Source organism: Necator americanus, chromosome III, assembly GCF_031761385.1.
Source record: "Necator americanus strain Aroian chromosome III, whole genome shotgun sequence".
In the NCBI taxonomy this organism is placed as follows: domain Eukaryota; kingdom Metazoa; phylum Nematoda; class Chromadorea; order Rhabditida; family Ancylostomatidae; genus Necator; species Necator americanus.
Genome location: NC_087373.1, coordinates 17,719,700 through 17,745,272, shown reverse-complemented (window position 1 = coordinate 17,745,272; position 25,573 = coordinate 17,719,700). Strand labels below are relative to the sequence as shown.

At 40.4% G+C, this 25,573-nt stretch overlaps 2 protein-coding genes across 4 annotated transcripts; one reads left to right on the top strand and one right to left on the bottom strand.

Annotated features, from left to right (window-relative positions):
* Positions 1–501: 501 nt before the first annotated feature.
* RB195_009946 (uncharacterized protein) lies at positions 502–16,214 on the top strand (the record flags this gene model as incomplete). Of its 2 annotated transcripts, none has more annotated exons than XM_064190728.1 (20): positions 502–565; positions 705–781; positions 1,272–1,354; positions 2,640–2,713; positions 2,781–2,944; positions 3,720–3,829; positions 5,197–5,338; positions 5,416–5,535; positions 5,601–5,687; positions 5,842–5,943; positions 6,049–6,141; positions 10,805–10,951; positions 12,005–12,082; positions 13,275–13,368; positions 13,486–13,598; positions 13,674–13,817; positions 13,904–14,062; positions 14,129–14,263; positions 15,925–16,014; positions 16,080–16,214. In XM_064190728.1, the coding sequence occupies 20 exons, from the start codon at positions 502–504 to the stop codon at positions 16,212–16,214; spliced, it is 2,211 nt and encodes a 736-aa protein (XP_064048311.1). The 2 variants fall into 2 exon arrangements, with proteins under 2 accessions (XP_064048311.1, XP_013297174.1); XM_013441720.2 differs by lacking the exon at positions 502–565 and adding an exon at positions 11,421–11,570 and having other exon boundaries at positions 713–781.
* A 2,175-nt stretch (positions 16,215–18,389) lies between these two features.
* RB195_009945 (uncharacterized protein) lies at positions 18,390–25,220 on the bottom strand (the record flags this gene model as incomplete). Of its 2 annotated transcripts, XM_064190726.1 has the most annotated exons (9): positions 18,390–18,497; positions 19,102–19,212; positions 19,299–19,403; positions 21,535–21,651; positions 23,445–23,519; positions 23,586–23,720; positions 23,786–23,925; positions 24,879–25,034; positions 25,175–25,220. In XM_064190726.1, 9 exons carry the CDS (start codon positions 25,218–25,220, stop codon positions 18,390–18,392), a joined length of 993 nt encoding a protein of 330 aa, XP_064048309.1. The 2 variants fall into 2 exon arrangements, with proteins under 2 accessions (XP_064048309.1, XP_064048310.1); XM_064190727.1 differs by lacking the exon at positions 25,175–25,220 and having other exon boundaries at positions 24,879–25,032.
* Positions 25,221–25,573: the final 353 nt, after the last annotated feature.

Below are 25,573 nucleotides of genomic sequence, written 5' to 3'. Positions count from 1 at the left end.
GCACGAAAGTTCGTTTTATTATCAGTTGGCAGTTTTTAACGTGACACCAAAGAATCACTTAAAGGGTTAGCTTTCGTGTCTTTAACAACTTCAAAAAACGAGCTGAGATCTACGGACTGAAAAACTTGGGATGTGAGAAAATGCGAGAGTACAACAAAGAGATCAGAAGACGAGAGCTTGAGCGAAGCAAGAAATGTGACCTGGAACAAACGCATGCGATAGGATCAAGGATGCCCACGCAGATCGCCAGATAAAAGCAGGACGACAGCGGCAATGTGGCGCTGGCAAGCGGCCAAGCGACCTTCGCTACCGTAGCCTCATGACCGCTAGGCTGCGAATCTTAGAGAAAATCGATTTCAAAAGTATGCTGAACTGGTTGCTCGTGTCGCTAGCACTTCTGTGAAGAAGTCGACGATTCCTATTTTCGAATAGGGGTTTGCAGAAACCTCGGTCAGGACTCCAGTGATCATTCGTACAGTGATCTTGGTGTGATCACCCGCCATGGGCTTGCATCCAAGATCTCTAGCCTCACTTGGTTTCTTCTCTGCACATGATCTGCGAGTTGGTCCGACATCCCTTGTTTATTCGTCATGTCATTACATCTTGACGCCTCTTTTTGCTCATCGATTTATCCATTGTCTCTCCGTCGATGTATCGTGTACTTTTGTCTGTCACATCATTCCCAAAAAATTCTAATATTGCAGGGAATATAATGGGCGGAGACGAGAAGAAAGTTCTGGCTGTTCAAAAAAAGAAGAAAAGAAAGAACAACAAGAAAAAGGTATGTTCTTTGTTGCGCTCAAAGCTCCTTTTCCTCCAATATCCATACGTTTTCCACCAAATGGTTGCAATGTCGAGGGTTCATTGATTCTCCGGAGGTATGATTTATTTATTACCAACGAACGCTCGTCTTGCTACATGGCACTTCAGCGATGATTTTAGTTTATAACGTAGTCTAACTTCTGCAGTCACCTGAACCACCTACTTGAAACTCATTACAGTTATGATCTTTCTTTATGAGATTCTTTCATTTGAAATGCCGACTCTGATGCACTGATTACCAATCATAGATGTATTGATTGTCTAAGAATTATGTCATCACATGAGTCTTCTTATCCTTTTTTCTTCCTTGGTTTATAAGGGCAAGAGTAAGCGATCTTAGTCGAAGACGCCTTTGAACTTTCTCAGGGTTGCGGTAATAAAGATTCTTGAAGTTGTTTAATTGTATTGAAAGAAGTTGAACCTTGTAGTACATCATCAGTTAGTTACAGGGCAACAAACCAAAAGCACCACCTCCGACAAATGGTTCTTCGAACCAAATGAATGGAAATCATGAATCTGCTTTGGATTTTGAGTAAGTTTGTCGTTTTCGACCATGACTTCCTTTACATGGGCATTCATTACATGGGTTTGATCCAATTTTGGTACTCAACGTCATAAAATGTATATCTGCCGAAAAATTCGTTCTTCAAAGTTTCAGTGTCCTGTGACGTCCAGATTGATGACATGTTTTAATGTTTTGTTCTAAATTTAATGAATTCTTGTGCAATTGGCCATTGAAAGGAAACGCGGAGAATTCAATTGTCACCGCCTCTTGTTCGTCTCAACCATCCTCACTAGTGCTTGCGGCCGCCGCATCTTGTTAGCAGCGATGCCTCCTAGGACCGCCCTAGCCGAGCTGCGGCCACCTGTTAGTTGGAATCAAAACCGTCAGGTGTTCATTCCTCTATCGCACCACAGGCTGGGTTTGCCGCAGATCGATTCGGATGACTATTTTGACGTATTCTCCTGGCTAGTTATGTTTGTTGCTTGGCTCTACCGATGGTTCTCACCTACTACCTCGAGTAGGGATGACGTCGGCGCAAACACATCATTGTGTTCAGGGGATCCGACTCTGCGATCGCACGCTTCGCTCTCAAGGTCTGCTTCTTCCGAAGAATTTAACTATTCATTCCAGGACTGCTATCAGGAATTCAGTCATGGAGAAATGGATGAAGTTTCTAGCGGCGTTTTTTCTCCCTTAAAACCCCTCGAAAATCAGCCGTCGACTTTTTCGTCATTCCAAGTTGGAATTCCTGCTATTTGCTCCAAGTTTAGCTGCTTTTTTCTAAGACCATCATGTGGAGAGCATTTAGCTGATGATGACTTACTTCTAAGTAAAGAGGACACGTCGTTTCTTCTTGGACATAGCATTGCTGAACAAAAAAACCAGGGCACTTCGAAAAACTGGATTAGTAACGAGGGAGACGGTTTTGTTGAACATAAAATCTCAGTCATTTTCACTCCCTGCAGTTCAAACGATATTGAAACTACTATCGTATTATCTGAAGCAGTTCCAACGTTCACAAAGAAGTTTTCTATTGAGAGTACAGCGCTTGATGCGACATCCTACACTTTGCTGCAGATAAGAAGTGCACAGGAAGAACTCAGTGATTGCTTCACTCACTCGTACGCAAAGTCAGACGAATCTCCTTGTGCTCCTAACTCCGTTGAACGCCCTTGTAGTACTTCTGAGAGTTACCCTATATCAACATCACAAACTCCCTCTGTCTTAGAAAGGTTGTTTTGGTTTTTGTTCTGGAGTTTACCGGAGACCCCTCTCCTCTGCGATGTCTTTTCAAATTACTTCATTCTTTTAGTGATGTGGAAAATACTACTCCCAACGGTAACACCATTTTGAAGAAATCGAAAACTGACGACAACTGCTACCAAGGTAACGTAACACTAGCTAGGAGTCATTGAGAAATCATCTAATTTTTGTGACTGATCTGTTTTTTTAGTTCCTTTCGGTGTCCCAGAAGGATACTATGGGAATGCTGATCCATGGTCGAAACCAGTTTCTTTTCAAAATTTCAAGCCCGGTGAAGAATATAACAATTGGTCTGGCAGTCCGGGTAGTGAGTCTGCAGGACATCGAAGCGGTTCTAGCGAAGATGGAGAACCAGTGAGTCTCTCAACGCTTTCATATCGTTTTCTATTCATTTCTGGTTTCTGTAACTGTTCACTACTTTGCATAACGAGAAAATACAATAAAATCAATACATGGCATAACTTCTTACAACTTATTTCTGTGTTTTCTGAACTTGGAAAGATGGATCATACTTGCCTAATTCCTTTCAAGAAACCAAGTGGTGTCGTTTTGACTGCATTTCTGCATGTTTTTTATCATCTAGAATTAGTAAGAATAAGTTAGTTATAAGTGATGATGGTTTATTAGGTCCTTCTTAGTGATGAAATGAATTACTTAAATTTCAGTGTTGCTTTGAAGACTGGAAGTTTTCTTAAAAAAAAAAAGATGCCAGTTCTGAAAATATATGCTGTAGATAAAACATCGAAGTAAAAGTGTTGCAGTTGTTTGTATTCCCAAAAACATGGTCTAATTTTCCTGATAAATAGTCTAGGTTTTCTGACACGTGGTGTTTTCTGATGTAGTTTGTCTGATAGTGATATTATTTTCTTCTGAATTAATCTAAAGCCCTTTTTCCTTAACTGCATGCACGGAGTAACTCATTTCTACTCTAACTACGCACCCTTATAAAATACTATAATTTTTCGGCAGACTGAGGCCCACTGCAGTCTTTCTTGCACTGTATTCCTTTCATAGGCTGGCTCATGTAACTAACATTGGCTGCACCATACTTTTTTCGCTTTTCATATCGCATTCATTCTCGTAACTTCCTTGAAATTTCGGGTATTATTAGTTGTGCTCACAGTTGCAGGCTGTACAAGAAGAAGTACTCGGATCAGACGATGAGGAACAAGAGGATCCACGTGACTATAGGCGTGGTGGCTACCATCCCGTTAATATAGGAGACGTGTTCAACCGGAGGTAGGTTTGCTTGCTTTCACTCAAGCTTTCTTTCGCCGACATGTGTTCACGATCCTCGGGAATGGCAATTAGTTGTTTGACACAGTGTGTCATGCAGTAAAACATGCGCCCAATTCGAAATTGAGCACTGTAGTCTGTGTCCTGTAGATTTTTCTCTTTTAGAGAATAATTACAACTTTTGTTATTTGTTTGTTTGTTTGCTGTTATGTTCAATATTGCGATTAGGTTACTTGCACTGTAGTCCGAGATTGTCATCGATCTTTGGCAGCTGACATTTTGGCGTTATCGCCCTCAGAGCTTAGGAAAGCAAAGACGTAACTGATTTACTCGCTTGATTTTTCATCACTCTGCAAAAAAATATTCAAGGGATAAGTGTTCTTGAAATAACAACACATGGACCAGTGCTCACTTTATGAACTGAACTTAGAAATGTAACAGACACACAGAAATGTAGCATGCCACAAATATGCTTCATAGGGGTTTTGGAAGAGGCTCTAATCTTTCTTCTCATAGGTCAAAACCAACAAGCTTGTTTCGTAGGTGAAAACCAGAGCAAAAGTCCCCATATAGTTCATTTGTGGTCGTGCTCACATAGGTACGATAGGGAGAAGCCGGACCCTCCTCAGGTGAAGGGAGTTTAGCTCATGGGGTGCTCAAGTGAACGGGATCCTTTCGTCAGCTATCCAAAAGTGAAGGGGGTAATTTCGCCAACCGTTCGAAAGTGTAGTAGGTCCTTTCCCCAACTGTTCAAAAGTGAAGAGGGTCAGAGCAGCGGCTCCGACTATCGCATCTAAAAGGAGACAAGAGTTATTGGCACACATACGTAAAAATGAGATTGGTGAGACATTAGTGTGTTCTGCAGTGAGCTCCGCGGCGCGTGAAAAGTTCTCTTTTCATAGTTCTTCGAGTTCCGATCAATATTACGTTCTATCATCCACGAAAATATTCACAACATGCATTTGCCTCTGTTTTCGAGATCGTGGAGGAACGCTTAATCATGTTCGATCTACAGGGTGGATTCTCAGGAAATCTCTACAAAAATGGTTGTTAATTCTTAATAACTTTTTAGCTTTCATAATTTCGTATCGCTTTATTTTGAGTGTATTAAGGGATTAATATTGAGATACTTTGTTAGAAGCCCGTTATTGGCATGTTGAATGATCTCATTTTGAGTTAATTAGAATTGTCTTCACTTAATTATGTGATAGTGGGCCACGATCTTCAGGCTATAATTCATATGACAATCTGTTTGATAAGCTTATATCAAGTTCTGGTCTTCCTGATTTCAATATACCTCAACAAACTTTGCCGCTACAACTAGCTCTTGATCTTTACCAAAACCAAATTCATCTTTTGATTAAATACAGGTACCACGTAATTCGCAAGTTAGGATGGGGCCATTTTTCGACGGTGTGGTTGTGCTGGGATACTAAGGACAAACGATTTGTTGCGATGAAGATAGTCAAGTCTGCAGATCACTACACGGAAGCCGCGCAAGATGAAATTAAGGTGTAGTCCGTTTCGCTATTACCACCACATGTTTCCTTCTTCTTTGTACTCCTCCTAATCTTTCATCAAATTTATAGCTCTTACTCGCAGTACGTGAGGCCGATCCTGAAGACCCTGGTTGTCAGCGAGTAGTTCAACTTCTGGATGAATTCTCCGTTACTGGAGTCAACGGTGTTCACACTTGTATGGTATTCGAGGTAAATTGTACACTGTGGACGCATTGTTTTATGTCAATATTGAGCCGTTTCTTCCCTTGTTTTAGGTTCTTGGATGCAACCTCCTGAAACTAATCATTCGATCTAATTACCAGGGTTTGCCTCTCGAACAGGTTCGGAAAATCACAAAGCAGGTGACTCTGATACCTTTTCGTTGAACCTTTTTTTTTACTCATCCATCACTAACCTTTTTCTTTAGTTGGATTCTAACATCATTCTCTTAATCTATTTTTAAATATCATATCCAGGTGCCTGTATGTTCTTGAGCGAGTTTTTTTTTAATTTCAGGTGCTCGAAGGTCTCAGGTATTTGCATGAAAAAAGCAAAATTATCCATACTGATATTAAACCAGAAAATGTGTTGGTAACAATGAGCCACGAGGAAGTAAAGGTACGAAATAATTATTTTTAATAATTCATTCTTTTACTCCTTGGTATTCTACAGAATTGCTTGCTCAACTTGAGTATTGTACTTGTGCAAATATGAAACGTTTAGTTGATGGCACAGCATGCGGTCGTGGCTACGAAGATGAATCTTAAACTAAGTGGATCAGCTGTGAGTACGGCACCTAGTCATGTGCAGAAAAAAGTGAGTCTTCCTCCTTAAATTGTTTCTAATGGGTGTTGGTTGTTGCAGTGCATTGATATTTTAAAGGCAGCGTATCCCGAACCTGACGATTTTGAAGCTTCCGCAGACAAATATAAAGTTGAGAGTGTAGATTACGGAAGTGAGCGAGGCTTCGCTCATTTCTCCTAATCAAAAACGCCATGGGAAACGGCGAAACGTGCGAGTGCGCCACATTGTTCACGCGCCTGTTTCTTCGGCAACTTATTCATTTCCTTTACTTCAATGGGCTGTGAGGAGAATTCATTCATTTTCGACAGCTCAGTCGCGAAGCAGCGCGTGTACGAGGAAGGCGTTCTAACGTACCTCGTTGAAACAAACAACAACAACAAGCGGTTTTTTCGAGACAATTTGGGGGATTTGAGTAGCCACGCTCATACTGGTAATCTACACCCCAAGTTTTACATTAGCTCACAGAGACTCCTAATAAATAGTGACAGTTTTGCGATACAATGAATTTAAGAACGAGTTTTACTAGTTATTCCATTGTTAACTGTCCGATTAGTTGTTAGCTAATCAGTTCGTACGCTGCTGCAGATTAACAGTAGGATCACCCAAACTCTGTAACACCAGCACCACATTGAAAGTAAGCCACGTTAATGGCGTACGCAAGCATTGCGACTATTCTATCTATAGAATTTTGCATGTCAGTTTGTTGATGCCGTGTAGTGTTCTCATGGTTTGCATTAAATTCAACATAAGTGTTCATTCCTATATTTACTCAAGGTGCCTTGCACGAGCCTTCGAAAAACGGTTTTATAATGGAGTAGAGCTCATATATTTGTTTCGTTTAAAAACTTCATTACCGTTATCGATAATATTTCTTCGTGTATTCGGACTCTCACTGGTAAGACATGCACAAACTTCCAAAATAATTGAGCAGAAAGATAAAAACCAACCATTTTATGGGTCGTTGTCGCACACTTCTCCTTTGTGTTTTCACTGACATTTCCGAAAGGTTCAGGTACTTTTTTTAAAAAAAAAAAAAAAAGAATTTTAAAAAAAATAAAAAAAAAAACTTTTTCTCTTTTTACTTATTAATCTGGTGGACTGGTATTATTGCTTGACGCAGTTGTCCGCATCTTCGTTGTAGCGTGTCGCCCTTGAATACGACACTACCCGACCCTCTCGATCTACAGTAAAAGTTCGCAGAAAATTCAACCATTAACCACTATTCCGTTTCCTGTGAGACTTAGCATCTTCGTAAACGGCTTAAGGACACCGAGTGCCCGAGTACCTCATGTCGAAAGTGTCCGGCAGTTCAGCGTTACGAAACGAATAAACCAAAGATTCCACTCTACCTAGGTATTGGACCTATTTGTTCGAGCTTTGGCAGTCCTGGACATTAAAATCTTTTTGAAATATCTAGGTAGCCTAAACCATATAAGAGTACAAGTTGTATACTCGTGCCCAGAGCGTATACTCAAATTCTCCATTGCATTTAGTATAAGCAGGGCCAACGCGAGCAGGTAACTCGCCAAAAACGCTGAAGTTTTGTGAACGCGTGTTGGCCTATACAATGACTTGTGGAGACCAGCAGATGCATCAGATCAGTGCTTTTATCCTCTCGGACGAGACCGGTACCAATTCAACGACTCCGAAGAGATGAAAGGTTTGGTTAGTACTGAGATTGTTTCGAACCATCGTGTAGTCACAACCGCACCTTTTACTGGCTGCGCCACACCCATCTTCCAGTATTTTATAAGTATTATAAATACTAATGTGAGAAAGCAGAAAGCGTGTTCACGAAACATTTAGCACATGAAGCGCGTAAGAACACTATCGATCGTTTGAGAGCGTTTGAAAAATTCGCAGGCTTCTTAGCGTTCTCACATAAAATCTACGTGTCCAAGTTTGCCATTTGGTTCATAAACGTTGCCTTCTTCATGTTTGTGGATGCGCTACCATGCATCGTAAGGTTAAGATTCCATGGTTGAAAATATATGATTTCTTAGCGTTAAGTTGATTGACTGAAACTGAGAAGGAAACTTTCGAGGAAGGTTTTTTAGATCGATATTAGTTCAGTGAATATCCACACGACATGGTCTTTTTTCCTGTTCAAATTCCTTTTTCCCTTTTATTATAAAAGTGAAAAGAATGGGAAACAGTTCTAAATTTGAAGAAATTCTAACTCATGCTTGAAACACACGTTCAATTAGGAGATCAGTTATTAAGCATCGTTTGAAGTAATGTGAATTCTTGCGCATGGTTTTAGATCAGAATTCAAGGAAGGCAGTTTGGAATTCCATGTTTTTGTAGTTCTTCAATTTAAGATTAGTGGAACTAAACCCTCTACATACAGGAAGGTTTGTGTTAAATTATTTCTGACGTTCTATTAGAATATACTACGGATTTAATAGATTGCTTGTCCGTAATCTTGCAAATAGAAAACACACTAAAATAAGAAGAAAGATGATCGTCCCACGAGGAATATGCACCAACTGGAACAATGCCTAATAACTCAACATGTGCCTGATGGAAAGGATCCGTTCTAAGTTTGTTGCGAAGGAATATTTTTCCATTGGAATAATTAATTTTCGTTCTCCCATTCCTTCAAAATGGCAAATGGATGGAAATTTCGCGAAATTCCATATTGTTGTATATGGTGAAAGATAAAAATGGAAATATTGAAAACCATAAATCCAATATTTTCCAGCGGAAGTCTTCTATAGGATGCTAAAAGTTAATCTCTAAGTACTCCTTTAAAGGCATCATTCCAGGAATTTGGGGTGGTGCGGATTTCAGGTGGGTTATGCCTTTACGGAGTCGTAGATTATGGAGAGAAGGGTAATTCCGTCTATTTCTTCCTAATTGCCGCAAAAAAACGGCCCGAAAGATATGACTTCGAGCGTTCCGGCGCGCTATTTTCTACAACGAGTTCGATCGCAGCGCGCCAGCCTTGTGCATGCGCCGCATCTTCCGGGCCGTTATTTACGGCAATTATGAAGAAATGGGCGGGACCCTTCTCTCCATAATCTACGGCCCCATGTAGGAACTCACCACTTGAAGTCGGCACCACCCCAGATTCGTGGGGTGATGCCTTTAACGAAGTTATGAGTGCTTTGTTCAATCCTACAAGCCTACTCGCGTTAACACCATTCGAGCATTCTTGGTCGTTTGTCGACGCTGCAAAGTATTAAGATCATATGGAAAGAGTTGGCAACATTTTTTTTTGTGGACGTCTTATGGCGTTCACTTCTTTATTTCCACTGCAGCAAAATTTCTGCTACAGCTGAAAACGAACCCTTATTCCTTCATTGTCAATATTGATCAGAAAAGTTGCATGTAACGTTATCCAATGAGAAATAATGGATAGAAGATTTGTTCTGTGCAGTTCACAACTCGTTCGATTCTGCCGGAGTCGAATTAACGCATTCCAGGCGGATTGATTAACGCCAGACACTATTCTTTCCGATTCCACGTCTTTAGTTGAAGGGTATCCTTGTCCTTGCGACCTTCACTCGCTCCCTCACGTGGGGACCCATTAGGATTTCAAGTGTTGTGCAGCAAGAGATCTCCGTGTTCTACGTTTATGATTTCGTTTGATTTATTTTTCGCTCGTATGCTAGTATTAGAAAACGTTGTTCTCGAGACTACTGAAACGCATATGCTCTACTGACGAGTTCTACGAAAAGACCAGACGGTTGTTTCCTGTTGACGATTGTCTGACTAAAATCACCGCTAATAGTTACCACTAATATGATTGAATAGTGAATGTGGGTGCTTCACCACGAATGTCGCCGCAAGCACTGACCTCATTTTCTGCCTCACTGAATAGTAGAGGCGGTTTTCCTATTATTTGAATTTCTTATTGATTATTCTTATTGAATCTCATTTTTACGTATTTGTGCCATTAATTCCCTGTGCTAATTCAAACTTTCTGGTTTGTGATCCAAAGCTGCGGATTTGCGCTTAATTTTCTAGAAGAATCTATTATTATTTTCTTTTCCACCAGCGAGTTCAATTCATCGCTTTCTGTCAGTCGAAGTCCATCGGTTTATTTATAGTCAATTACCTCATCTCCATTCTAAGGGTTTTGCAACCGACATTGCATTCGTTTACGCTTTCCTGAACTTTACAGAAGCGTTGTGGATGTGACGAGTCGCATAGTTTTTGATCTACTTTGATCTCGCACAAAGTCACAACAGGCCATTGCTCATGTTTTAGAGAGATTTGTAGTGAAACTTTTTTTTTTATCCTAAGACATAAAAGAAAGAACCTAAAATTCGATTCGTATGAAACCTGCATTTCTTTCCTACCAGCATAATAGACCATGTAACAGGACAAGTATAAAAAAAAGGAAAAAAATCGAAACATACCAGTATTTTCTTGTCTCCTCCATTCCCACCGTTCTTGCCAAATTCAAGCTGTGATATACATCTGCTGCTCTAATTCAAACCCTATTCTGAGCTTTCATGGGGTTGACAAACCCAACAGACGTTTGTTTTGTTCACTGGTGATAAGACAAAGTCAAGTAATCCAATAACAGATAATTGACTGCTTTCAATGAAAAAAAACTGATTTCCATGAAATGTTCTTATGTGAATGAATGTCGTTGCTTTTAACACATGAGTATCCGAAATCCCATTTTTACATATTTGTGCCATTAACACTTGTCTCTGTTTAGGTACAAGAAAACATGACTAAAAATAAAAAGAAGAAACTCAAGAAGAAAGCTAAGAAGCAACGAGAGCTCTTAGAATCTCAGCTTGCCCAAATGGAAGGACTCACCGTAGACCCAACTGCAATTCAGGAAGTCCTTAACAGTGCTCCGGTATGCTGATCGCTATTCTTCCACATTATTACTGCAAGATTTAAAAAATCTTTCCGAAAGTCCGTCGACACTCCGTATTCCCAGATCTCTTCCATTCAGTAGATAGAATACTCTCTTTTTACACATAAGCTTCGACGATCTACGTCAAAAAGAAAATGAGGAGAGTGTTTTCGTTATATTACTTCCTTAGTTTTATCTAACTCTAAGTAATACACAGAGGGGAGTTTTTTCTTTCTTGTGGAAATACATTCCACTTTCACATTGAGATTGTGGATGGCACATCATAATTCAATTTTTCTTCTATGCTCAATCTTTGATAGTGTCTCTCATGGAAGTTATTTACTTAAAACACCTATCTATCTCGTAGAGGTACCGACAAAGTCGTACCTCAGCTTTGATTTTCCTTTATGAAATATTTCATCCATAGCTTTGGCTTAAGGTTCGTTAGGCATAATTATTCGGTTGACAGAACTCTGCGCGAGGCTACGGCAATCCTCCACCGCCATCGTTGATGAATAGTCCACCTTCTGGCCCGGTGCCTCAGTTGCTACAGAACTGTAGGATGAGCGAGATGCAACAAACCATGTTCTGCAATCCCACGTACCATTCAGTGCAACAGGTAGTGCAACAATCACTGGAGTGGTGTGGTGGCACGTTTAAACGCAAATGTCCTTGCACGCTTATCGATTTCCTTGAATTATCGCTGCGGGACTCGCTCATTGTGTGCTATTTCGTCTTTTCGCTTCTGATTTTGAAAGACGTTGAGGGACATTTGTTCTGGTGTGAGGATCTCAGTGGACCGACCAGCTGTTTTACTGATTGTTGTTTGATGTACGTGAGTGGTTGTGTTGCACCGAGCATCTAGGTGCAGTGTTCATGTAATAATACTCTGTTCTATAACATCCTGATCGTTGGATCTCCTCACGGACCCTTACTCTGAAGAAAGTTTATTAGCTGAGAAGCTTTGTTTTCAAGTTGTTCAGTTCTCACCTTTTGATAGGATCTGTTGTCGTAATCTCAGTTCTTATACGAATATTGAGTAGTTAATTTCAGGAAGGAGACGGAGTTACCGCCACTATCGTCCAAGACATTAGCGACGCCGAGGGCGAAACTAGCGTGCAGCTTCAGCAAGTACGTGTATATTCGTATCGACTTATCTGCCCTTATCTAACTGATGGAGCTTCCTTATGTTTGTTTACGGAACCCCGCCTTCTTGTCACATGTTTTCTAAAATTGGATCTTAAAGGTATCACTCCACGAATCCGGGGTGGTGCGGGTTGCAGGTGGGTTATGCCTATACGGGGTCGTAGATTGTGGGGAAGAGGGTGATTCCGTCCGTTTCTCTCTGTATCGGTGGAAATGGACGACCCCGGAATGCTGTTTCTTATGACGGCTTCCGCTGCAATGTGCAACGTTTGCTCCCCACCTCCCCCCACCCCAAACCGCTTGCGATTCCTCGGAAACTATCACAGGTGGGGGGAGAGGAGGGTTGGGGCGGAGCAAAGATAGCAAGCTGCAATTGAGGACGTCGTAAGAAGCAACGTTCCTGGGTTGTCCGTTTCCACTGATACAGGGAGGAATAGACGGAATCACCCTCTTCCCCACAATCTACGACCCCATATTGGCATAACTCACCTGAAACCCGTAGTTCCCCAGATTCGTGGGGTGATGCCTTTATTGGAAAGGAGACGTGTTCTGATATCCACTATATATGAAGATATTGATTATAAACTGTTAGCCAAGGGGATTCATTTCTACTTTTGTTTTCTTTTTCTGATTTTATCCCAATTCTTATTGTCTTTCAACTATTATGACCGCTTTTGAATTTTAAATTCTGGCAAATTTTTCGAGGTATTTGTTAATTTTGGATTTCTAATTCGTGTACACATGCATGAAAAGAGCACACATATATACATTAACTTAAAATTAGTAATTATGGGTTAAAACAACTTGGAATTAAGTGTTCTTTATGTTTCCTTCAATAAGAATTGCGGCAGTGCTTATTTGCTCATTTGCTAGCGATCGTATATTGCCAAGTATGCTAACTGAATGCGGAATTGTTTTCAGCATATTCAGTGCGATACACACAGCTTTCAATGAATACCTTCTTTAACGTGCGCATAATATCGCCTGTTCTTGCGTGATGTTGCATTCTTTGAGAACTGTTTATCTACATATAGATGCAGTTTTGTAGGCTTGGGAATCCGATGAGAATTCTTTTCGAAGGAAAGTGAGAGCATTAAAATCATCAACAGCTATCACTGAACTTTGCATTTCTTGTAATGTTTCATATGCTCACTTCATGTACCGGCCAAATTTGCAGGTACTTAGCCCGGTTCCTATCGATCGTACTAGCCTAAGCCCTCCCAGCGACACTGAACTGCGAAACGCCATTGACACAAATCGTGCATTTGGTTGTGAGTTACTACTGTCTTCAAATTGAGGATTATGAAATGTTTTCTGAATCTTCCCTATATAGCTGGTATTGTGGTAAGTGTACAATAAAAACTCCTAACAGCTTTTCTCTATTTTAGTTTCTGACACCCCGCTTTCGCCATCAAATCCTTTTTCTGCTCAGCAGTTGCCAACTGTTCTTCCAACACCTCCAGTGGGACCAAATTTGAATGATCCCTATGCAGACATAGAGGTGGATTTCGATTTTTCATGTTCAATTAGCTTTTTCTTTAAAATGAGCCGGATTCTGTCATTTTTCTTTTTGCAGGTGAAAATAGCAGATTTGGGTAATGCGTGTTGGACACACCATCACTTCACAGAGGATATACAAACAAGGCAGTATCGGTCATTGGAAGTATTGATTGGTGCTGGATATGGACCTCCCGCCGATATTTGGAGCACCGCATGCATGGTACACATGAATACTACGTACTGCAACCATAGCCATATCTGTCCTAGGCTTTTGTACTAATGCAACCATAGCCATATCTGTCCTAGGCTTTTGAACTAGCTACTGGAGATTATCTCTTCGAACCCCACAACGGAGACAATTATTCTCGTGATGAGGACCACCTAGCTCACATTTGCGAATTACTCGGATCAATTCCTCCGTCTGTATATAAAAAGGGACAGCATTGGAAAGAGTTCTTCAACAAGGTGTGACAATGTTTCTCCTTATTAATACTAATTAATTGCTCTGAAAAATAAAAATCTTACTTCAAGCAAGGTCGCTTGTTGCACATTCACCAGCTGAAGCCGTGGCCTCTCCTGGATGTTCTGCGACAAAAGTATGACTGGCCATTCGAACAAGCTCGACAGTTCGCCTCCTTTCTCATACCTATGCTGGCATTTGATCAGGTTAGATCTATCAAATAAATCAACTAATATGTATTATAACTTAACATGTATTATGCCAACATCTTTCTTCGCCTCCTTTCTCATACCTATGCTGACATTTGATCAGGTTAGATCTATCAAATAAATCAACTAATATGTATTATAACTTAACATGTATTATGCCAACATCTTTCTTCGCCTCCTTTCTCATACCTATGCTGACATTTGATCAGGTTAGATCTATCAAATAAATCAACTAATATGTATTATAACTTAACATGTATTATGCCAACATCTTTCTTTTTTTACTTGTCAGATTAGCACCGCCTATCCAACAAAACAACATTTCAGAAACAGTTCCACTGAACGATTTGTATAATCCCAGATTCTAGAAGTTCTAGAGTCATAGAAAAATTCTAGTTCATAGAAACAACTCAATTCCATCCGTTCGTCTCTGTTCTTAACCTGCTTAAAATGTTAAGAGAATATCGTGCCTCGGGAATCTCCTCACGGCGAGGTTTGGGCTAGATCGCAGCATGGTTTTTTTTTTTCATGGAAAGTCAAGCTGCTACTGGTTACGTGCTAGGCTGGCTACCAGAACTGCTTTTGTTTTTAGCTACTACCAATTCTGAAAGGAGTAGAGGCAACAGGCTTTTTAATCAGATCGGCTAACTTTGTTACGGTTTGCGAAATATATTAAAGGAGTGAAATTCCTCTGAAATATGAGCTTTAAAGTAGCAGACATCCTTCATTTGTACAGTTCACTTGCTGAAAAATGCTACTACACGTTTTAGATGCCAGATGCACTATAGCTACTACTTTCTCAATAACATGCCTCCCATCATTTCTTTCGCAGATTTCGCTGGGTAATGACGTTGCAAGCCTACGTAATATCTTGAGCTGCTCTTCACGTTGTGAGCATGCAGCAATTCACATTACCTACTACCTACTTTCGGTATAGTATTAAATCGTTGCTCATATATGTATTTTGTCGAGGTTACAAGAAAGGAGAGTGACAGCTAACCGTCACTTGTGATGCGTTAAAGTTGGATTTTTAACTCTTCTCAGATTTACTAGAAGTCTATTTGATTGTTATGGACTCATTTCAAACATAACTGTAAAGTGTCGACATTCGAAGAGTGCTGTTTATAACGGGCTGGCGAGGTGTAAAATTATGAAGTCCACAGTAAACCTGCGCGATGGATGTGTCGACACCTTCCTACATCTATGAAGCATTTCATCCTCCACGATCGATAAATTGGTACCGGATTTGTCTGAGGAGATAAGAGCACTGAATTGATGCAGGAGTTCATTATACTATACTATTTTGAATTGGAGTCGAGCATGGTGGTCCATTCCAAAAGAATTGATCAACTCCAAACAATACATCCTTTATGACAGGTCGTGAACTGTTCTGATTTCGTTATTGCACAACAGTGAACATTGTTGCTGGTAGCTACTTAAGTTATAAAAAATGCTCCGACTCTCTTAGGAACAATACAGTATTAATATTAATTTCAGAGTGGATTCAAAAGCTTTATGAATCTATATAAAATGTAGTTCCGATTGTCCCATTTTCTTGAATTTACGAAAATTGAAAGTCTGGCGGGACCCCTCATTTTTCGTGTTAATTTTAAGATTCCTAAGGAATTAATTTTGAAGCTATTTCTCTATTGTTTTAGGACGAAAGAGTTACTGCTGCGCAGGCACTTGAGCATGACTGGTTGAAACCTTTCGGTGGAAAGCCTCCCCCACCTGATGTACCTATCGAGGTCTGGCTAATTTTGGAACATTCGATTTTGGACGAATACATCAACAAGTGACACATCCATCTTAGGTGTTGAGACGAGTTTACCCTGATGCCAGTACGTCGTGGCAAGAAAACGTGATGAACTCAACATCAGCAAACGGTGCAGATGTACGTCAAGTGGACCTGGACTTGGAACAAGCGCTAGGCAGTGCCGAAGTATAGCCGCAATCGCTTTGGTTTCTTCTACCAAGCTCATTTGTCGTCATCCTTATTCATATTTTTATGAGTCCCTGTTTTTATATGAATTTCTGTGAGAAATTGATTTATAAGAAGCGACTTAATCTGTCTTGTCTCATTTCCCAAATTCAGTTTGGCGAATGTGGTGTCTGTAATCTCCTATCTTATGGGTCCAGATATCACTTCTGTGATTGACGAACGACAGCCTTTATACTGTCTCTTTTTCCAGTTCTCCTTTCTGAACAATTGTCGATATTTGTGTGGCACGCTGTCGATTTTAATACTGTTCAGATGAGCTACTGGAATGAACTTGTTCATTCGTATCATCCATTTTCTTTTCTGATCAGCAAGTGCGGAGATGGACAGCTTATGCTACGTCTTCTTGTCTTTATTTGTATAGTGTGCATGATAGCCGATTGCTTGATGCATAAATATTCTCGAGGAGACGGCCTGCTTTTTAGTCATCCGTCATTTGTTAATTGTTTCTTCTGGAACTATGCATAGTTTGATGAGCTAATTAAGTGAACGACATTGCACTTTTTGCCGGATGGATACTTTTCCCGTCGAAAACTGTTTTGCTCTTGAAAGTACCGAGGGTAAGGCAAATGCCTAGCCCACTTTGTCACAATGTGCTGGTCCATGTGTTCCTTTTTCTCATCTCCATATGTTTGTGTCTGTGTCCCTGTGAGTTTTTTTTTTTTTTTTTTTTTGAGGTGAAGCATCTAATTATGATCGTCGCTTTCGTTTTCTTATCTTTACGCGTGGACGCGTTATTGAGTAATGAAATGTTACCAAGCAATGGTTGCAGTATTATTCGGAAGCGCTTGCCATTAGCGTGCAACAGTAGCGTCCAAAAGTTTGGTACTGATTGAGTGTACTCGATCATTTGTTGATCAGTATGCTAGTCCCACAGGAACATCAGAAGCATAACTGAATGCTGCTACTGTAGTGCTAATGATAGCTCCTTATACTTTAGCAAATCAGACAGATGATACTTCATATATCCACAGGCGCAGATCTCTTCAGCACTGGCAAGAGATTAGTTTGTGACGCTTGTGTTTGTTATGCCAAATATCGATGATTGAATTTGGTGGCAGATATGATGCGAAACAAACAATCGGAACCGTGTAGGAAATTAAGAGTGCAGATGTTCGACTTTGGTTGGATCTCAGCATAGTGGTTCTTTTCTTTTAGCTTTTAGCGGAGTACAGAATCAAGATTGTCAACGATTAATCAATGATTGAAACAACCTAGACCATGTAAGCTTACATAGTTCCGATTGTTTCAATGACTAATTCACCAAACTTCACTTCGCTTTTTTATGCTTCGATACTTCTAAGGTGCAAGAACTCAATATGTTCTTTCCAAATGGTTGCTTTTATGCGTTTCGCGAATAACACGAAGTTCACGATGTTAGAATCTATTGGGATCTGAAATATGGGACTAGGGGGTGTAAACGCCAGTATGAGAACGAACACACTCAGCTCCCCCCTAATTGTTCTGAAAAATGTCGTGGGAAACGGGTTTGCTGACCAGATTTCCCTACGAGAGACCCAAAAACGTGTTGTGCACTCGAGCGCAGGCATACGGCCGCGTCTACCAGCGGGCGGAAGAGACAGCGTCACTATCCCATCAATTCTCTGCTCGAGCGCATACGCGGCGCATGTGCCTGCTCTGCCTACGTGAAACGTTGCTAGGTGCCACGTAGGTAAATCCGGTCGACAAGGTCTCTTCCCAACACGAAATATTCAGGGCCATTAGAAGAGATTAAGCAGGATTCTACATACTCGTGATCTACACCCGTAACCCGATCACTTCGTGTAGGAAGCCCAACATCATCAATTTCGTGGTATACTTTAAACAACTCGCTCCTCCCAATGAGTAGACTGCTCCAAATACTCATTATGGTTAGAATTCTGTGAGTCTGTTCGATAGGTAACCCCTCCTTTTCTTCGGTAGTTTTGAATTTCGGCACTCTCCATGTAGTAAAATGTTCGCAACATTAATACAAACTGTGATGAAAAACGAATATACCGTATAAATGAAACAGTTCATTCAAGACTAATAGTCCTTACAGATACAAATACTGTGGCACCTTAAAGTCATCTGAAGACGTATAGAATGATGCGGTTTTGAATAGGCACAATACTATAATCTAGTTTACTGAGTTTTCATTTTCTTTCTGAGAGCAGCTTCACGAATTGCTACACTAAACTTGGTGGTAAGTCTGTTGACCAGCGCTGCCGGCATGAGGTTCATCGCTTCGATCTGTAACAGAACTGAAGATTTTAGTATAAACTGATGATCTAAGAGTTTATTCTCTAAATATTTCTTCAGTTCTACCACATACGGTGGCAAAATTTGTACCGCAGACCTCAATAGACCTGGATATCTTTTGCCAATCCACGCTGATATCAATTCCTTTAATAAAATCGCGCATTTCACATATGACTTCCAACACAGAGGCACTCCAAAAATAGTCTAATCGCAAAATGATGGTTAGAGCACAAAAATCACCCCTAGCTGTCAAATGAGAAAGATTCTCAAACTACTAATGCTTTAACTTTACCGAACTTTCCGACATGCTTACTGGAAGTGAACGGCCAAGTCGTATCATGTGGTACTTTCGATGAAAAAAAAAAATAGCCTGAGAGATGTCTCCTCCGCAATCCGCATTTGACCATTGAGAACATTTTTTATACTCTAATTATCAGTTCGATAATAGCAGTTTTTGAATGCCCCTCCCTACCCTCCAACTCTTCGCCAGTGCGAATCCTATCGTTTCCGCGGTGAACAACCTACTGTGCAGCTTGCGAATACAGGCAGATTAAAGTGAGCAAGTATTTCAATTCAGAAAATTGAATCGTCTTACCTGTATTTGATGAGATAGAAAGCCCGAGGTTTCACTAACCAAGCCAATAGTTCTCACAGCAGAAGCTGCAAAGCTTTCAGCACTCGGTGTGAAGAACGACGTTTTGTGAACCTCAACGTGAAGAATGTCAGGTCAGGAAAAAATGAGAACTACATAATTGACAACACATACGTCACCACAAATCTTGTGACGCTTACTTTGCTCATTTTCGTAGCGACCATCATGGGACAAATGGTTTGGAATATGATGCCAGAATTCGTGTACTCCATACGAAGAATCTCCGTCAGCCAATTTACATACTTCTAAACTAGAACCTTCCTAGTTCAACTAATGAACTCTCAACTTCAAGTGAACGCTAATCTTACATCTGTGAAAGAGAAAGGGCTAGAAAAAAAAAGAAAAGTACCTGCTGGGAGTATGTTATTTTCACATAACTCATCATTTTCTCGGAGCATTTTATCAAAAAGCTAGGAGCTTCGAGTATAAAAAATAAAAGAAAAGTCACTGGCGTATCAATCCACTTAGGATGCACCAAAACGTTTTACTGGAATTCGTAACGGTTGAGGTTTTGGAACGCGTGTTGGCCTATACCATGACTTGCGGGGGCCAGCCGATAATATAGTCAGTGTTTTTATTCTCCCAGAAAAGTATGGTACCAATTTATCGACCCCGAAGGGATGAAAGTCTTGGTTTGCTCTAGGGCGATTTCGAACCCTCGACCGTGTGGCTACGACGTATCTCTAACCGACTGCGCCTAATTTCGCTATCGGGCTCGAAACCAGCTTTCTACTGCCTCGGAATCTATGCACGTCACATATGAGAGCAGTTGAACGAGCTTTTTTTTTGCATGCTACTGTGATTGCCGTTTCCGTATTGTGCATAAATCAAAGTTTTTTTTTTTACCGAGAAATACCATGGCTTCCAACGAAGAAAGTGAAGAAATTGTGAAGAGAAGGTAGGGATCCTTTCGAAATCTTCTATGGTTGGATGACCTGCACGGAGAGGAACTTATCAGGTCAAGCTCAAAAGTGAAAAAGCATGTCAATTACACAGTTTTCGGCTGAAGTTTTGGTGTCAAACGAAGTTGCTCGTTCTCAAGAGTGAATAAACTATTCACTCTTGAACTATTGAATAAAGAGCAATTTCAAATGCAGAAATTAAGTACCAATTCGTTATTTTGAACTATGAATTGTATCAACACAAAAATATTGGGTTAGTATGGACATGAACAGCATGTACAGCTGTTGTAGTCGCAAAAGCTGAGCTTGCAACAAAGAGAAGAGGATAAAACTGTTCAAAAGGGAAATTGGCCTGCATATGCACATATAGTCGTGTCAAAACGACATGAAGCACGCTGCAGTTGCGTAATTGACTGTGCTCGAAGCGGCGCGGTGAGATGGCGGTTAGAATCAAGGTGAGACCACCGCGAACTGTAGCAAAGAATGGTGCTAACAAGGGCCTTCAGTCGATCCTAATCGCTACGCTCCACTGCATCGCTTCGAACGCAGTCGCTTACGCAACTTCACCATGCTTTATGTCGTTTTGACCCGACTATACTGATGCAAACATGTACTGCAGAGGAGTCAAAGAGCAGCATAGCACAGAACGAGAATCGCGTGTCTTTTATATTCAATAAATAGAAATGATAATAGTATATTTTTTTTATCCTCTCCCAATATCTTGAAGAAAAAAATTGGAGATAGGTTTTACATTTGTCCAACTCCGCGTAATAGACGTAAGGGAGGTGTTGGGAGCAAATATTAAAATCTGTTTTGCATCACAGTTACTGTACTGAAAATACGCAACTTTAGAAATCCCACTAAACTTTGTATGTAAATGTTGTTTGAAGTGATGGTTACGAATACAACTCATGTCTTGGGCAGTCACACTTTTTTCTTCTTCGGATACAATGTTTCAAATAAGACATAGCCGTGTCAAAACAACATGAAGCTTGGTGCAGTTGCTTAAGCGTGTCCGCAGAGTTCAGAGCCGCGCAGGCGCGGTTTAGCCGCCCTGCGGTTTTAGGGGTTATTGAGCGCAATGTTGTGAGTAGTCAGAAACCAGCGAAACCACAAAGTCGGTAAACCGTACGGCCGCGCGGCTCGTTGCAGTTCGCGTTGGTCCCACGTGGATCCCAAAAGCCACATTCACAGCGCCGTTTCAAACGCAGGCGCTTACGCAGCTGCACCGTGCATTATGCCGTATTGAAACGACTATATGTGGATGAGATATTATCATCATGTGGTAGTAGAGTTGCAGGACCAACAGACAGGGCCTGTCAGAAATCGATCGGGGCATAGCAGCCACAGAACTGGTTTCACACTTGAGGAGAAAACCTGTTTCGAATATCCTCAGCGTTGCTGTCTCAGAAATTGCCTTCACAACAACACTGAAAAGGTTCCGCCACATGAACACTGATCTACTTATACCCACCTTTGTAGCAGAATAGACGGCCCAAAGTGCCATAGGATTGTATGATGCACTTGAAGAGATGTTGACGATGACTCCTTTTTTACGTAGAAGCATCTGCTCGAGCAGTGAAGCGCTAAGCTAAATATGTTTTATCTCGATAATTAACTTTTAAAAATTCTCCTGCTGAATGTCCTGCGTGAAAAAATCACTGCACTAAAGCATTCAAGTAAATAACAGCGATAAGATAACGGCTCTGATTCCATTATCATTTAATATTCAGAAGTATTTGTGTTCTTAAATTGAGCCGGACACAAGGTTGTTATAATTCTTTATTCTATTAGTTAAATTTATTTTAAAAAAAATGTAGCTTGAGAATGGAACACATCTTTTCAGTTATTGGTTTAAAAATGCCTCCGAACAGAGAGGATTTCCAAAATCCGTGTAGCCAAATGCTCAAAGTTCGGATTTTTGAAAGCTCCAGAAGTTGGAAAAAAACGAAGATTTGGGCATTCGAGAAGAACACATCCGAGATTTCGATGTGCAGGAAAAATCGAATGCTCGGAGTATCGGGAAGAAATTCTAATGCCAAATTTTTTATAGCGAAGCATGCTCCTTAGTGCAGGTCTACATTCGATCTTTTAACCACAAATTCAAAACCGGCGATTGATTTCATTGCCAGACTACACAACGGTAAACACTCAAAGAAGTTAGGCTTTCAGCTCTCCGCCAAATGCCTTAGAACCACTGGTAATTGAGAATTCGTCGAAAATTGTCCGTACGCACCTTATAGTTCCCGTTCTCGTCTAAATATAGGACAAACATATTGGACTTAAAATCAGATTTCCTATTGTTACGCGGTACTTAAATGACTGTCATTACTTTGGGGAAAAAACCATGCGATTTTTTTCTGCCCAGAAGACCATGTTCTTCCTCCGGCTTTTATCTGGGAAAAGGTGTTCTCTAATGGAAGAAAGCCCGGATTAGGATTTTATGTTTGGTTCTTTCCATTAACCCTTTGTAATCCAGTGTACTCAGGCACATGGAAGACCAGCAACTCCAGCAGTTTTTCGTTTCAAATGCTATCATAATCCTAAGTCAAATCTTTTATAAAGCAGAAAATACAACTATTGCAATACTACTTACTTGTTGTAAACACCACCATTAGCTAATTTTAGTTTATAAAATAGTGAAGGAATAAATTGTCAATATCTTTTGAAATTTTACTTCTTTTTTATTCTCAAAGTATGGTATTTGTGGAAGCAGTGGACCCATATGGATTCAAGGCTTTCCAGGATAGGTATCACAAAACTCGCTAATCTCAGATCGTTTTCCTTTTTCTTTTCTGTTTGAACATACGACACAGTCTCTTTTCTTTTCTTTCGCAATATATAAAGGTTTTTGTCGGGCCTGTGCTGGATAAAAACAGTAGGAACGAACAAATTTTATTTATTTATCTGGATGTGCTGAAATAAGCTAAACAAGCGTGTCGTCGCTACGGCGACAGTGGATTTATAGCGCACATTTTCAATGTCGCACGTAGGGTGACAACGGAGTGCAAAGGGTTGTGTATGCACTACAACGCAACAAGAGCTCAGGAAATGTATCACTGTAGAGTTCTCTTCATAATTCATTATATAGTGCGTTTGTCTTCTCCACCTAGCAGAGACAGTTCAGAGACCAAAATTCGCATAGAGTCAGTCTTTGAGATGTTTGCGGATAATCTACAGCAAAAAGTAAAGTCTACTTCAATTCATACAAAACACCTACAATTTTCTTTTCTCTTAGCGAGTGCAGAACTACACGCTTAACAGTTATTATTTGCAAGCTAGGACGTTGGTCCACACTGCTCTGGATCCTTTGGTGGTTCCATTTGTCACAATTTGAAAGTTTTGTTCAAAACTTCCGTATTCCTCTAATATTTATATACTCACTATGGTGGGAGGAAGTGTGTTTATTGTAGTGATGGCACCGATCCGCTCTAGACCTCCCTCGACCTTGTGCAGATTCTAGAAATTAGCTTGGTAATATTTTCTGTGTTTCCAACTAATCAACTTCTTCGAAAAATTGACTACCTCTGGGTACTCATAACTCATCCCAACGTTGTTGATAAGCACTCCGACTTCAACTGCATTTAAGGCATTGAGTAGCGGTTTATAAGCCTCCACTGAGCCAGCACAGAAATCAAAAGCAAACGTCCTCACCTCGACCTGATAGGAAGAAACATATGTTTCAAACTGAATCCAAAATAAAAAAAGCAAAACCAAGAGACAACCTTGTCATATTTCTCACAAATACCCTTATTGGTCTCATCGAGCTTCGACTGCGACCGTGAAACGAGGAAAATGTTGAATCCTTTGCGGGCCAATTCATATGCATAACCCCTTCCTATTCCGTCCGTTGCGCCAGTGACAACTAAAAATTCGAAAAGAAGTGGGAATTTTGCAGATTTGGAAGGTTGAGGACGCAGAAGAGTGTGGCGCTCCATTTGCAACAAATGAGCGAATAAAGCAAACATCAGCATGTGGCTTTCTTGCACATAGCCGACTATTATAGCGAACGTGCAAGAGCGAGTCATCGTGGTAAATTTTCGGTGGTCGCCGTTAGGTATTTCTAGCAAAAAAAAATTTGGATTACAGCACTCAAGTTGTGTTAGCACGGCTGAACATATTCCTAAAAAGACTGTATAAAAAGGATGTTGAAATCAAGGGAACTATGAGTCGTACTAAAAAAAAAATCCGGAAGTTGTTCAACGATCCACTGTGCTGTTACATGAGTCGACTGTTTTTGATTTCATATGGTTGTTCCACGCGATTTCCATTTGCTCTCTTTAAAAATAGCCAATTTTTCTATCGTTCTGTTGCATCGTCTTCGAAACAATCATTTATTCGTGTTTTACTGAAGTTCAAAGTCGCCCCAGAAATGTTAACGATGCGACTGTGTCTATTCGTTAACGAAGGCAAAAATGAAAACACCTAAATGCAAATCTGAGACGTGTCGAGTAACTGTTCAGATCGCTTGTTCTCTCCCTTCTCAAGAACACCGACGATTTTCTCGCAAAACCAGCCACTGCAAATCTTACATTTGTGAATTCACTGTAACTACATAGTGATTTTCACTGCAAAGCAGAGTCCGGTATTAGTAATGGTTCGGTGGAATTATTGAATGAAAGTTTTGCAGTTATCCTATAGATGAAAGTAGTAAAGTAGACAAATACGAATCAAAAGACAAGTTCTTTCTTTTTTTCTACAACAAAAATAAGAATATGAAAACTACGCGCAAGCTGCAACTCAAAAATAACCAAAACAAACCTACACAAGTGAATTACTGCGATATCACAAGTACATTTCTATAACATTAATTCCAACCTGCCCACTTCGCTCCAGCCTTCTCATGCAGATCAACAGGTGTTCTGATCACGTAAGGCCATAAAATGTTGAACACTGCTATGCCTATCTTGTAGGCGGCGAAGGCAACTGTGCAATAGCCAGCTGTCACGAACAGGCAATCACAAGGCATCATACCTAAATCACAAAGGAATCGCAGAAAATGCAACCTGCGGTTCCTCAGAAAGTACTGTGTAGCCTATAGCGGCGGCTAAGCGAATGACGAATGAGTATTGCTTTGCGAAATAAAAAAAAATAATACTGTGACAATCGCATACAGTAGATCAACAGGACAAAATTGAACTGGACAAAGAACCTGTTCATTCGGCTACAACAACAGATCTTGTAATATAACACTAGATGATTGAAGCAGGTCGAACATGCCCGTTCCAGAAACTGCGTTTTTCGACAGCGATTCTTATCAGTCACTCCGTTAGAGAGATGCAGAATGGCATGATACCACACCACACCTGACCTAGAGTCTAGGCAGCAGCTAATAATGCTTTTCATTATTTGGACAAAAATAAGGGAGACAACCAATGTTTAGCAGAATTTACTAGTCAGTTATTGTTGTGGTCAATTCTACTTCTACTCTATGATGATTTAATTATGTTCGAATTTAAAACTATTAGCTCTTGGTGACAAATTAAAATCCCTTAGCTAGAAATGTAACTAGG